The sequence below is a fragment of the Mercenaria mercenaria genome, unplaced genomic scaffold (assembly GCF_021730395.1).
Source record: "Mercenaria mercenaria strain notata unplaced genomic scaffold, MADL_Memer_1 contig_2187, whole genome shotgun sequence".
NCBI classification, from domain to species: Eukaryota; Metazoa; Mollusca; class Bivalvia; order Venerida; family Veneridae; genus Mercenaria; species Mercenaria mercenaria.
In genome coordinates this window covers 1-13,416 of record NW_026460228.1, presented here as the reverse complement: position 1 = coordinate 13,416, position 13,416 = coordinate 1, and the positions used below count along the sequence as shown (strand labels likewise).

At 34.4% G+C, this 13,416-nt stretch overlaps 1 protein-coding gene across 1 annotated transcript; it reads right to left on the bottom strand.

The window, feature by feature from the left end:
* Positions 1-284: 284 nt before the first annotated feature.
* On the bottom strand, positions 285-12,046 carry LOC128552231 (vesicle-trafficking protein SEC22b-like). The gene is made up of 5 exons (XM_053533262.1): positions 12,008-12,046; positions 8,491-8,606; positions 4,701-4,861; positions 3,606-3,752; positions 285-2,036 (listed from the first exon to the last, which is right to left on the bottom strand). The coding sequence occupies exons 1-5, from the start codon at positions 12,029-12,031 to the stop codon at positions 1,882-1,884; spliced, it is 603 nt and encodes a 200-aa protein (XP_053389237.1). The 5' UTR covers positions 12,032-12,046; the 3' UTR covers positions 285-1,881.
* Positions 12,047-13,416: the final 1,370 nt, after the last annotated feature.

The window sequence follows — 13,416 nt, the reverse complement described above, 5'->3', positions numbered from 1 at the left end:
TCAAAGGCGATAATCCAAGAATGCCTTGGGCGATTTAGCTGGTTATCGAACTTGGCTTAGATATTATGCCCACAAACATTGTCAGCAAGTCTGATCGGATGGAAACTGTTCGACTTAGATAGCAGACATGCTTTGGACGCTGCCCGACCACCGCTGCCACGAGTGTTCACATAATACGCCCCACTCTATAAGAGATAGGCGTATAAAGACCACTACCTTAATTAAAACCCTTCCTATCACACTGTTGTATGTTTTATGTCCAGCAAGAAAACACAACTAAAATACATGTATAATCCATTTTTATTTTCAAATAAATATTTGCATGTTAATATTACATTTGAATGGAGCTCTCTAACAGAATGCCTTTACTACATTACACATGACAAAAATGTTTTAAACAGCTTAAAAATGGACAATTATAGTTCCTGATTATTTCAGAAACTTTTATCGAAAGTAACAAAATTCAAAGTAAACAAAGAAATCATGTCTTCTGCAAGTTTCTATGAAGCAGTTTATTATGAAACGATGAACAATTAAATATTGCAAACTTTATGATCAGATAATGAAGAGTTATCTCCCCCTGTCAGGCACTAAAATTATCTGCCATCTCATCTTACCTTAAGATTTTCATTCCAGTAAAATAACGCAGAAATATAAACATCGAACATCTGTAAAGGTCAGACATAGAAGCTACCAGTAAACATGAAAAGCATTCCTTCCATGGTACAATGTATACTGAAACTTTCTTGATGATAAAAGTTTTCTCCATCAAAGGAGTCCTGGCAAACATGAGAATATCAGCACTTTGTTACACCTTTGTATATCAATTTTGCTATTTTTACAGGATTTTCAACAACCCCTGTACTACGTCTGAAGTTCAAGGATACTGAGCTTTACATTTCAGCTTAATGAGTCTAAATACGATTACAATTACAACAAATTTGGGGCCATATTAAAACTGTTATATATATATATGTAACTGACTAGAAAAAAATAGTTTGATTAATTTTTTGCTTTTCAAAAAATTTATATCTGTTTCAAAACTCTTCTTGTTCATAATGTCCTCGTTTATCTTTCAGTGAAGTATACAATTTTCAAAATCTGAAGAGCAATAATGTAAATCTGTAAAGTATGATTCTTTCTCATTTTTGTGAAAGATATGTTCTCTAACAGACATATTTGAAATGTATTCATAAACTGAAATTTTAACATTTACATGTAATAAATTTGCTAAAATGTACATCTTCTTATACAACTGTACAGTTAAACAAGAGCTGTCCACAAGACAGCACGCTGGACTTTTCTCGGTGCTTGACTCTGAATTAGAGCTCTGCCAGTTAAAACTTAATAAAACTTTAACCAGATAATTCTAAGTTAAAAAGAGACATAACTCTCAAAATTCAAATCAGAGTTATGGAGATTGTTTCTCCTAGTGTAGACTTTGTCAAAAATTTTAACAAACAGCGACGATAATGCTGACGCAGGGGCAAGTGCAATAGCTCTACTTTTTCTTCGGAAAGTCGAGCTAAAAATGCCTAATGTCTAAATAGATGATCTTTCTCATACTATTTTCATCAAAAATGCTGTGATCAAAATAATTACATATTTTTTCCATGAAAAATAAAATGCCTTGGACTGAAAGCAGATAAAACTTAAAATTTCAAAATTCAATTACGGGAAAATTATTTCTGATAAGCAAAATAGTTGTTGTTTTCTAGCAACAAGCACTTTTTCTTGCAATACAGTATGAAGCTCCTAAAATTAAACATGTGGCTTGCATACTGAAAAAGCTTCAGCACAGACAGACAGTCCAATGTATATGTACATCATTAACAAAAAAAGTTATGTTCTAGTTTCAAAAATTCACATAGTTTTTTCAATTCATAAAATCCAATACCTAATAAATAGAAGGAACACAACTACCACGGCAACTATTGCAGCTATTTTAGCATACGATGCACGTAAATTTAAATATTTGGCATCCTTTTTATACTTTGATGACAACGTAGATAAATTGCTGGCCTTGGTGTCCAATACTGAAATTTAAAAATAACATATCCATGTTACTAAACATGGCTAAATTATAAGTGCTCATTTTTCTGATACCTGTAAAAACTGAAGAAATAGAGAATTAAAATCTTTTATTGAAAGATGGGGATGTTGTCATATCCTGAATAAATGTTCCATGATGTGACTGTTGAAAAACTTTTCATTGTACACTAATTCTGATTCTGATTCTTAAACAATAACATGAAATTAAGCTAAAAGCTAATACTGTAACTGTTCAATAGGCAAAACTGCTACTACATTACAATATCTATGAGTTTAAGGTATTGGACCTGTAATAGAGTACCTCCTTTTTGAAGAGTATTCAATTCCTACCATAATCCTACTTTGACTGCAATTTTCAGGGGGGCGTAGGTTCAAGCCCCACTGGGACCAAAATAATTTTTTCCATATTTTCCATTTTCTAATAAGTTTTTACTTCTTTCAAGACTGAGTTACGGTACATGCGGTAAAAGTTTTCTATTTTGCCTTCTTTACATTACATATTGTGGAAGAAATGCAGGTAGGTTTTACTTCTGCCCCAAGGTTATTTTAAAATGAAGTGGGGAAAATTCAAAACAGACCCACAGGATTCGACCTTAATTTTTCGATGTTGGAGTTAGAATTCTGTCTCATGAAATCTTTTACTTGAGGCACCCTAGAAAAACCTGATATTTACAGTTTTATTTTGTGTTTTATAATTTGTTGACAATAGTTTGATGTTTCTTTTAACAAAATTAATGTTGTAATGAATTCTCTGCAAACGTTTTAGATAGTGGCCATCACACTGAACTTTGTCTTTACTTGAGCTTGAGGAAATATCATAAATTATACAAAATTTACAAAGAATGGCACAGTAAAAGTTGTTTAAAATTTGCAATACAGTGCGAAACATGGTCAACTTTAAGCATATACCAAGCAAATACCATTTTTAAACATTACTATAAGGGGTCCAATACCTTAAAGGTAAACATGTGTTTGAATGGTCTCCTAAAGAATATAATTTTGCCCAAATTCTGTATCAGTCTGATCTTACCCCTTTAACTGTAAGATACCTAAATTAGTTTAACAGCAGGCGGATAGAAATAAATTAATCATTTTAAAAGTTTGGATCAACCATATCATGGCGTGATTTGTTTCATGGTAAAGGCAATTTTCAGCAAGATCTAGGACCAGGGAATATATATTACAGATGCTATAACGATTGTGATGCCAGACGTCATTTCTAAAGATGTAAGTTGTTACCAAAAATATACCATAACCCAGTTTTTCAACAGTACATTCAAGTATTTCTGTCATGTAACAAGCATTCAAAGTAACCCATGTTCCTGAATTTTGTACCATCACTTACCTGTTCTCCATGATTAACTGTGATTTTATCGGCAATAATCAGAGGTGGAGCAACAATGATTTCAGACATACAGTCTTCTATCAAATTATCATAGCGAACATACATCTTGCCTGGTGATTAAATTTAAGACCCCATGATCCAAAGATTTGTGTTCTATATTGTGCTAAACAGGTAGGCTAAATCTTAAAATTAAGTTATCACAGCATACCTGACAGGGAATCTCCTCTCTGTAAAACATCGTCTATATTCTGTACCATAATTCTCTGAACATCCTGCAATTCTGTGTTTATCGAGGAAAGATTTTTCCTGGCTCTCGAGTCCATGTAGTTCTTCCTAACTTTTTGTATGTATGTATCTGTAATGATGTATACACCATTTAATGCACAATGGTCACATTTTTCAACAGTAGATCAGTGAAGTCAAAATCAAAATATGGAGATACGTAAAGAGAGTTTAAAGGCTGAAATGAACAAGAAGAAAACTTTTAAAGGACAAAACTCATTACTCAAAAACACAAGTAACTAGAACATGATAACGTACAGATATTACAGAGGAGCTTGTGTAAATATCTATCAAGACAGCCATGGTGGCCCTAAGTCACTCACTCTGATTGTGATCGTTGAACTTTTTATGTGTCATAATACAAGACTTTTTTTTCTATTTTTAACCATTGTTAACTTAAAAACTACAAGTTGAATCACTTGAACAAAATTATGAGAGGACCTTACCAGAGTATTACAGACTAGGTTTGGTAAAGATCCATTGAGTGATTCATGAGAAAAGATTTTTTAAAGGTCTTCTATTTTTAGCTCCAGTAGGCCCTAAATCAGGCAAAGTGGAACCATCTGAATGAAAATGAGAGAGATCAATGCCAAGATGCTTCTGACCGAGTTTGGTGATGATCCATCATGTTCTTCATAAGAAAAAGTAGCTTAACCTTTATCATGCTGGACACAATTGATTCTGCCTTTGCTACCAGTGTAGATCATGATCAGCCTGCACATTTGTGCAATCTGCTCATGATATGCACTGTTGGCCATTCAATCAGTATCTTTTTGGTAAACAGCCCTTTTGACAGTTAACAGTACTGTCCAAATTGAAAGATGGACAAGTCCATTATAATAATTCAGCAGGGTAAGGGTTAAAGTAAAAAGCTTACACCAGAACTCTGACAGCAGACAACAGATAGAGTGCCATCACAACAGCTTACCCTAAACCTATGGTTTGGGAGATGCTAAAATGGTAATCATCTCAACAAAAGAAAAATCACTGAGGTAAAATATTACAAAGAAGAAAAACTTACCAAATTCTATAAAGCTGTATGGTCTAGACACAGTTTCAACCTTAAAACCGTAATTTGATGCAAATTCTGTTTGAAGATCCTCGAGAAATGAGTATGCAAGTCTCTTTGAGAATGTTTTATCACATAGCACTAAATAACACACTCCTCTCTCTATGTAGTAGCTGAAAATATAACATAGCACTAAATAACACACTCCTCTCTCTATGTAGTAGCTGAAAATATAACATAGCACTAAATAACATACTCCTCTCTCTATGTAGTAGCTGAAAATATAACATAGCACTAAATAACACATTCCTCTCTCTATGTAGTAGCTGAAAATATAACATAGCACTAAATAACATACTCCTCTCTCTATGTAGTAGCTGAAAATATAACATAGCACTAAATAACACACTCCTCTCTCTATGTAGTAGCTGAAAATATAGCAAATATATATAACAATAATCTCAGTAATAGTACACATACCATATAGGTACTTATTTCTGCGGGTTGAATATTCTGCAATTTTTTTAAAAAATGAGGTGGTATTAAATTTCTGCGTACATTATTTCTGCGGTGTCTTTCTTCTCACGTTGAAGTGGTTTATTTCTGCGGTTCTGTATTCTACGGTTGTTTTATTAATTTCAAATAGACAGGTACGTATTTTGTTGTTATTTTGACAGTTATTTTGACTTCCGGTTTGAAAAGAATAGTTGACGGATACTGATGAAACAACCTCATCATCACATAATGTTAATGATTAAATGCAAGGAATTTTATGAATACGATCATGCCAAACAGACACGAAAAATGCCTGAATCTATATTTTGCAAACATTCCTATCTGTGCATTGTAACTGTTGATAATTTTTGTTAATCACGCTTTTTTCAAGTCCCATACAAATAACGGTAAACATGACCATCGCCAGACAGATCGGTTGACAATAGACACAAAGGATACAATGGATTGTGTTTGTCATGCACATAATTAAAGAAAATGAAACTGACAGCTGACTGCTAAATTGTGAACGGAAATCAAAACAAATTCAATGTTTTTTATTACGGTTTAACAGCAAATTATTATATTACCATTAATACTAAATTTTCAACTTACTTAGTCGGTATTCGGCTACATGTGGGACAAAAGCCGATAACGCTATCAGACATTGTCTTATACTTAACCGGATTATTATGGCGGCTTGTATCGTCGTATCATGGCATGTCAGGACAAAATTTTTGGCGGATTTTATATCTACGGTCTTATTGTCTTCCGCAGAAAACGCAGAAATAAAGTTCCTGCAGAAAAAAGTACTTATACGTTACTTTCTTTTACATATATCAAGTTTGTTTGTTTGTTTTGGGTTTAACGCCGTTTTTCAACAGTATTTCAGTCATGTAACGGCAGGCAGTTAACCTAACCAGTGTTCCTGGATTCTGTACCAGTACAAACCTGTTCTCCGCAAGTAACTGCCAACTTCCCCACATGAATCAGAAGTGGAGGACTAATGATTTCAGACACAATGTCGTTTATCAAATAGTCACGGAGAACATACGCCCCGCCCGAGGATCGAACTCGTGACCACCCGATCCGTAGACCGACGCTCTACCTACTGAGCTAAGCGGGCGGGTCACATATATCAAGTATAATAATAATTTCTGTCAATGTCTGTCATAACAAACTAGAGCTATCACTAAAGGTGATGAATGTACCCCCCGCATGCACTGACACAGTACATTGCAATTTGACACACACAAGATTGCATAATTATGTGGACTGTATGTATATAGACTATATGTATACAGTATAGTAACAAAAAACAAAGTCCCATAACTATGCAGAATATTTATCTAAAAGAATGTAACATGCACCATGCACAACTAGGGTTGGTACTGATCACTTGTGTGAAGTTTCATTAAATTGTGTGTAAGGGTTTGGCAGATTAGGCACGCACAAGATTGCATATGCAGACTGTACATGTATGTACATAGAATGTTAACAAGAAACAAAGTCCCATAACTCTGCAATTTTTGTTGCTGAAAGAACCTAACATGCCCCATGCACAACTACTGTTGTTACTGATCACTTGTGTGAAGTTTCATTAAATTGTGTCAAGGGGATGAGGAGAGATGGTGCGCACAAGATTGTGTCTATGTATATAGTATAGTAACAAAAAAACAAAGTCCCATAACTCTGCAAATGTTTTATCTGAAAGAACCTAACATGCCCCATGCACAACTACTGTTGTTACTGATCACTTGTGTGAAGTTTCATTAAATTGTGTCAAGGGGATGAGGAGAGATGGTGTGCACAAGATTGTGTCTATGTATATAGTATAGTAACAAAAAAACAAAAGTCCCATAACTCTGCAAATTTTTTTTTCTAAAAGAACCTAACATACCCCATGCACAACTACTGTTGGTACTGATCACTTGTGTGAAGTTTCATTAAATTGTGTCAAGGGGATGAGGAGAGATGGTGCGCACAAGATTGTGTCTCTGTATATAATATAGTAACAAAAAAACAAAGTCCCATAACTCTGCAAATTTTTTTTCTAAAAGAACCTAACATGCCCCATGCACAACTACTGTTGGTACTGATCACTTGTGTGAAGTTTCATTAAATTCTGTCAAGGGGATAATGAGAGATGGTGCGCACAAGATTGCATCTACGGACAGACGGCCAGACAGACAGACAACCTGACACCAGTATACCCCCCCTTACAACTTTGTTGTCGGGGGGTACAATAATCTGCAAAAGATAAAATAAAGCATACTTTGCATTTTTATCATTTTAACAACGCTGATTTTACAGAAGAAATCACTTGTGCTGCATAGTTTTAGGTAAATTGTGTATATGTACACAGAAATGTTACAAATCCTCCAAGCAATGTTTCTTGACATACAGAAATAATTTGAACATCTTGTTAGAGGGACTCACAGCAGGAACATTTCTGTGAAAATATTTAAGAAATTATTTACAGCAAAAGAGTGCTTTAACACTATTTATGCATGATGGGCGGTTATACGTCGGGCGTAATAATTTCACGAGGACGCAGCCCGAATGAAATTATTTGTACAACGTATTACCTCCCGAGTGTATAAATAGTGTTAAAACACGCTTGTGCTATAAATTATTTCGATTCTAATATGCCCTTAATCTGAAACAGCAGATACAATATAAAAGCACTTTCTTTGTCGCAACAAAAACACTGACGTCACGGCACGTTAACGTGACGTCATTCTAGCGTAAGAGTGTTTTAACAGAGACAAGCATATTAGACTTCCAAATCAAGCATGCAGACTAGAAAAGTTTCCAGTAAAACATATGAATGATTATGCTACCTAGCTGCCATGCTTTTTTTTTTTTTTTTGACAAATCTACAATCTTAGTCTCTGAGAAGATGATGAACACAATGTAGATAAATTGATGCTAGACAGGGAATGATCACAAAAGCATGTTGTGTCTTGGTGAGCTACTGGTAAAACCTGAACAAGAAATATTTTGGAAACTTTAACTCACAAATTTTGAAATATGTCCATTTTAGATTGGGAAGTTCTTTTTGAATTGTTTGCTGCAGTTGTATGTGAAAAAGCCCTCTATTTACACACTCAACAGCAAATAAATACCTTTATTGAATACTCTATAACCAAGACATAGCCAGCAAAACCGACCTAGTATATATATATTGTTAACATTATCATGGGGTTTAAGTTTAAACTATGTTATATACATGATAATATAATAAGGCATATAATGCAATATCAGATAATATAAACTAGAAGATATATCATAAGTGGACAAGACTCACTGGAATATATATGGTCCCGATTCAAGGCTACATCTAGTTGGGGGTTGCGGGTCTGCTGAAATCTTACGAAACAACTGCTTTGCTTGGTTCTGAAATTCCATCATACTTCTCCCAGCCTGAAATATAACAGCATGATTTTTTCAAAATTACTGATGTCAAAGGCTATATTCTATATCTAACCTGTCTGAAGAAAAAAACATGACATATGTTACAAAAATAAACAATCAACTATGATTTCTTTCAAATGACAGTAGGAATTTTGTGACCACAAATTGCCCCGCTGCTTATCTAACCCTGAAATGTCTGTTGTCTTCCCTATTGTCTGTAATAAGAGGCCAACTTGGATTCACTTGAACACTCAGGACTCAAAGAAATTTTTTCAGGCCATCTATAGTTCAGCAGACTGATCTTTTTAACAAAGCCACTGCCTGAAAGTGTCTCACTCACAGGAGCTTTGACTCATGAAATATGTGCAAAATGAGTTTTAAAATCATTTTCCAAAGTTTCAAATCTATTCAAAACCTGATTTCTTCAAGGTCAATGGCACTAGTGAGCAAGGACTCACTGTATGGATGTAAAATGATTATTTGAACCATCCTACAAGGTTTCAAAGCAATATGACATTGCTTAATGGTCCAAGACTGACCAGGACTGTACAGGATAGCTAAACACGTCCATTTTTGACACACCTACTAGACTCTGAGATATTTTATCAGCTTTTATCTTCCTGCATATTGATCAGGTCAGCACGACGTCACTTCTGTTACTGAGAAACTGATAATGCGACATATTGCAGAGGTGAAAGTAGAACCTAGCGACGCGTAACCATTAAACTAGCAGCAGTATGGATTGTTGTGTTGTTTTTTTTTTTCAAATAAAACATATCCAGATACTATGTTCATTTAGTAGATTTTATTATCTACATCAAGATACTATGTTCATTTAGTAGATTTTATTATCTACATCAAGATACTATGTTCATTTAGTAGATCTTATTATCTGCTGTCCCTATGGTATACATTTTTAAAGTTTTTGTCTGATTACACAGGAAATTATTAATTTACTAGCATGTCAAAACGGTCTGGAAGAAGTGACATGTTCAAATATGAAAGTGACATCAATCTGTTTGTCAACTGACATGCAAATAACAATAATGTGCATAATTATACCAGTCACACATCCAAACATATCAAAAGAAATATAATGACAATTACTTTAATAATGATAGATCATTCAGGAACCTAAATATTTTTTCCATTAAATTTTGAATTTCAATAAGTCTAATAATAAGAGGGCCATGATGGCCCTAAATCGCTCACCTGTTATCATTGCACTTGAGGACAAGAAGGTCCGCAGAAAAAATATCTAAGTCCAAAGGACTGGAACAACAAAGGAAAGAAATTTAACCAAAAAGAAAAAAAAATCTTACAAGGTACAGATATGTCAAAATACACCTAAAAATTGGAGGTACCATCCATGTTGTACTACAGAAAAGTGGTCTCGGTTTTCCCTACGGCCAATAATAAAAAAGTTACTAAAAATAAGCTATTTATATTAACGTAAAAGGGAAGTAATTAAAAAGAAAATTATTGTAAGTGATCAAAAGAAGGATCTGCCAAATAAATCTGTTGACATAAATGAAATTTCAGATCAGTATCTTCATGAGTTACGGAGATATACCCATTTTAATTTGAAATAAAGGGAGGTAATTTGACATAAAATCAGTCCATAGTTATCTACCCTGATTGGCTCAGTCCAACTAATGACAATAATGAAATTTCAAATAAGTCCTATAAGTACTTACTAATATAATTCCATTTTGATTACAATCAGGAGAGGTAATCAGATATAAAATAACTCTGGAACCTATGATTGGATCTGATTTGTCATGGAATCCAAGATTTACTGTTGTTGAAGATATTTTGGAAGTTTGTATCAAATAAAACCATAAATGAAGTCTCTATATGGCTGCAAAAGCCAAAATAGACAATTTTGGACCTTTAAGGGGCCATAACTCTGGAACCCATTGTGGAATCTGGCCAGTTCAAGAAAGGAATCAAGATCTTGTGGTGATAGAAGTTGTGTGCAAGTTTGGTTAAAATCAAATCATAAATGAAGCTGCTATTGTGCAGACAAGGTCAAAATAGCTAATTTTGGCCCTTTCAGGGGCCATAACTCTAGAACCCATTATGGGATCTGGCCGGTTCAACAAAGGAACTGAGATCTTATGGCAACACAAGTTTTGTGCAAGTTTGATTTAATTCAAATCATAAATGAAGCTGCTATTGTGCAGACAAGGTCGAAATAGCTAATTCTGGCCCTTTCAGGGGCCATAACTCTGGAACCCATAATGGAATCTAGCCAGTTCAAGAAAGGAACCAAGATCTTATAGTGATACAAGTTGTGTGCAAGTTTGGTTAAAATCAAATCATAAATGAAGCTGCTATTGTGCAGACAAGGTCAAAATAGCTAATTCTGGCCCTTTCAGGGGCCATAACTGTGGAACCCATGATGGGATCTGGCCAGTTCAAGAAAGGAACCAAGATTTTATGGTGATACAAGTTGTGTGCAAGTTTGGTTAAATTCAAATCATAAATGAAGCTGCTATTGTGCAGACAAGGTCAAAATAGCTATTTTTGGCCCTTTCAGGGGCCATAACTCTGGAACCCATAACGGAATCTGGCCAGTTCAAGAAAGGAACCAAGATCTTATAGTGATACAAGTTGTGTGCAAGTTTGGTAAAAATCAAATCATAAATAAAGTTGCTATTGTGCAGACAAGGTCAAAATAGCTAATTTTGGCCCTTTCAGGGGCCATAACTCTGGAACCCATGATGGGATCTGGCCAGTTCAAGAAGGAACTAAGATACAAGTTGTGTGCAAGTTTGGTTAAAATAAAATCATAAATGAAACCACTATCATGCAGACAAGAAATTGTGGATGGACGAAGGGCGATCACAAAAGCTCACCCTGTCACTAATGACAGGTGAGCTAAAAACATATTTGTAAAACAGAGAGTTTCATTTCTCCAACTTGGGATCGGTGCTGCTGCAAACTCATACTCTTGATTAGTGATTACTAACACTTTTGCAGTTTGATGAAGTAACTTCATTATGCAGTACTTTTGGAATAGTAGCATGATCAATAGTAAATGGTTTGAAAACGCTTTCAACAAAACAATTTGTGCTGATTTCGTAGGAAACATTGTTAACAAGTCTCTTTCTTTGTTCCAGTAAAAGAGTTGTATATTGCTTTAAGGTTTATGACACCTGTTATTAAATCTTATGCAACTGAATTTAGATTAGTGTTGATTTAATTGAATTTGGACAGGACTGGTGTTGATTGAATCAACTTTGACAACCTGGCATTTAGAAATATATTTATAATGCCAGTCTACAAAATAGAATGGGGACAGTGAGTTAATATATATATGCCAATGGAGAAATCCAAAAAATTTATTTAAAGTTAAAGGAGCTCCGATTTATCAAATGATAATTTGCTTCGAGCCTGCCACATACATGATCATGCTTTGCAGTTGCCATGTCTCAGCCAGGCGTGCCACACACAAGAATCTATAATTTATATTGTCAGACGATCTTTGTTGAATATCGCATCTGGAACCAAAAGAACAAAAGTTTTCTTTCTCAGAAGTGATTGTTGGAACATCCTTCAACACATTACAATCACTGGCATCTTTATACTGCCCAAAATGTTACTTTCGGCAAACAAGAACGACAAACACTAATGAAACATGCAATGCATTCCAATTACAAATTGGTGTTGCTTTCACCTCCGCTAGATGCCATGCAAGTGCTCAGAGTATCCGAGCTGATCAATAAAAGAACTTTTATTTGGAAGCAAGTCAGTCTTACCTGCTGCCCATATGTAAAATAGTTTTACCAAATTGCAAGTAATACTCCATTTGGAAGAAGGCAATCACTTGAGATAATGATGATGAGGAGGAGGAGGAGAACCATAAGAAATTAATTTCAAGCTGCAAATTACTTTGAGGCCAAAAGTAATTTCAGCAGTTTTCCTACAGCCAAACTATAAATTTACACACAATTTATATATTATTAATTTGTAAATTTAAAGATAATCTGTAAATATGCAACTTTCTTTAGACCTGCTGAGTCGTGAGTCGGTAAATAATATTTTGTTTACACTTGATTACTGTCTTTACAGTTACTAATCCAACAAATCTGCAGCGATCCTAGGAAATATTAAGATAATTTGTTCATATGGGCACAATATCCCCACTCGCGTCAAACACTCGAAAGACCAAAATAGTGGAAGCAATTTCCAAAATTTCATCGCTGCTGAGGCTTTACATGCTACAGGTTTAAATGCCGATTATGTCATGAATTGGTCATAAATTCAAATAAAACTTGCATGTATCGAAAGGGGATTCAGTTCCTCATTGATTTATGTACAGGGTTTCAGAAATCTGCTAATTTATTGGTAGCCCAATGGGCTACCAAAATTTTAATCTGGTAGCCCGGACATTTAAGTTTAGTTGGCAATGGCCATTTCGATTTATTTACTATGTGCTTCTATACTACAGTGGATGGACTGATTAAATTATTAGAGGTTTCATAATTTTAGCCATATGCACATTGTTATACATTTTGTTCTCTTAAATAGCAATTATCATTACTCCTTTTTCTCCTTTTAAAAAGATAAAATTGGTACATGTATTTAAACTGAGAAATATCATCAGGAGTACTCCTGATAGTTATTGCAACATGGCAATATAAAGGGAACGTAAATCAATTTTTATAAACTTGCAAATTCCTTAGAGCTGTATGAATTGTAATTTATCTCAAAATTTTTTAAAGTTGACATAATAATTCTGTCTGAGACTCTGATTCTAAACATCTGTCTGGTTTAATAAATGGACTAGAACTGTGTATATAACGTCACTCAG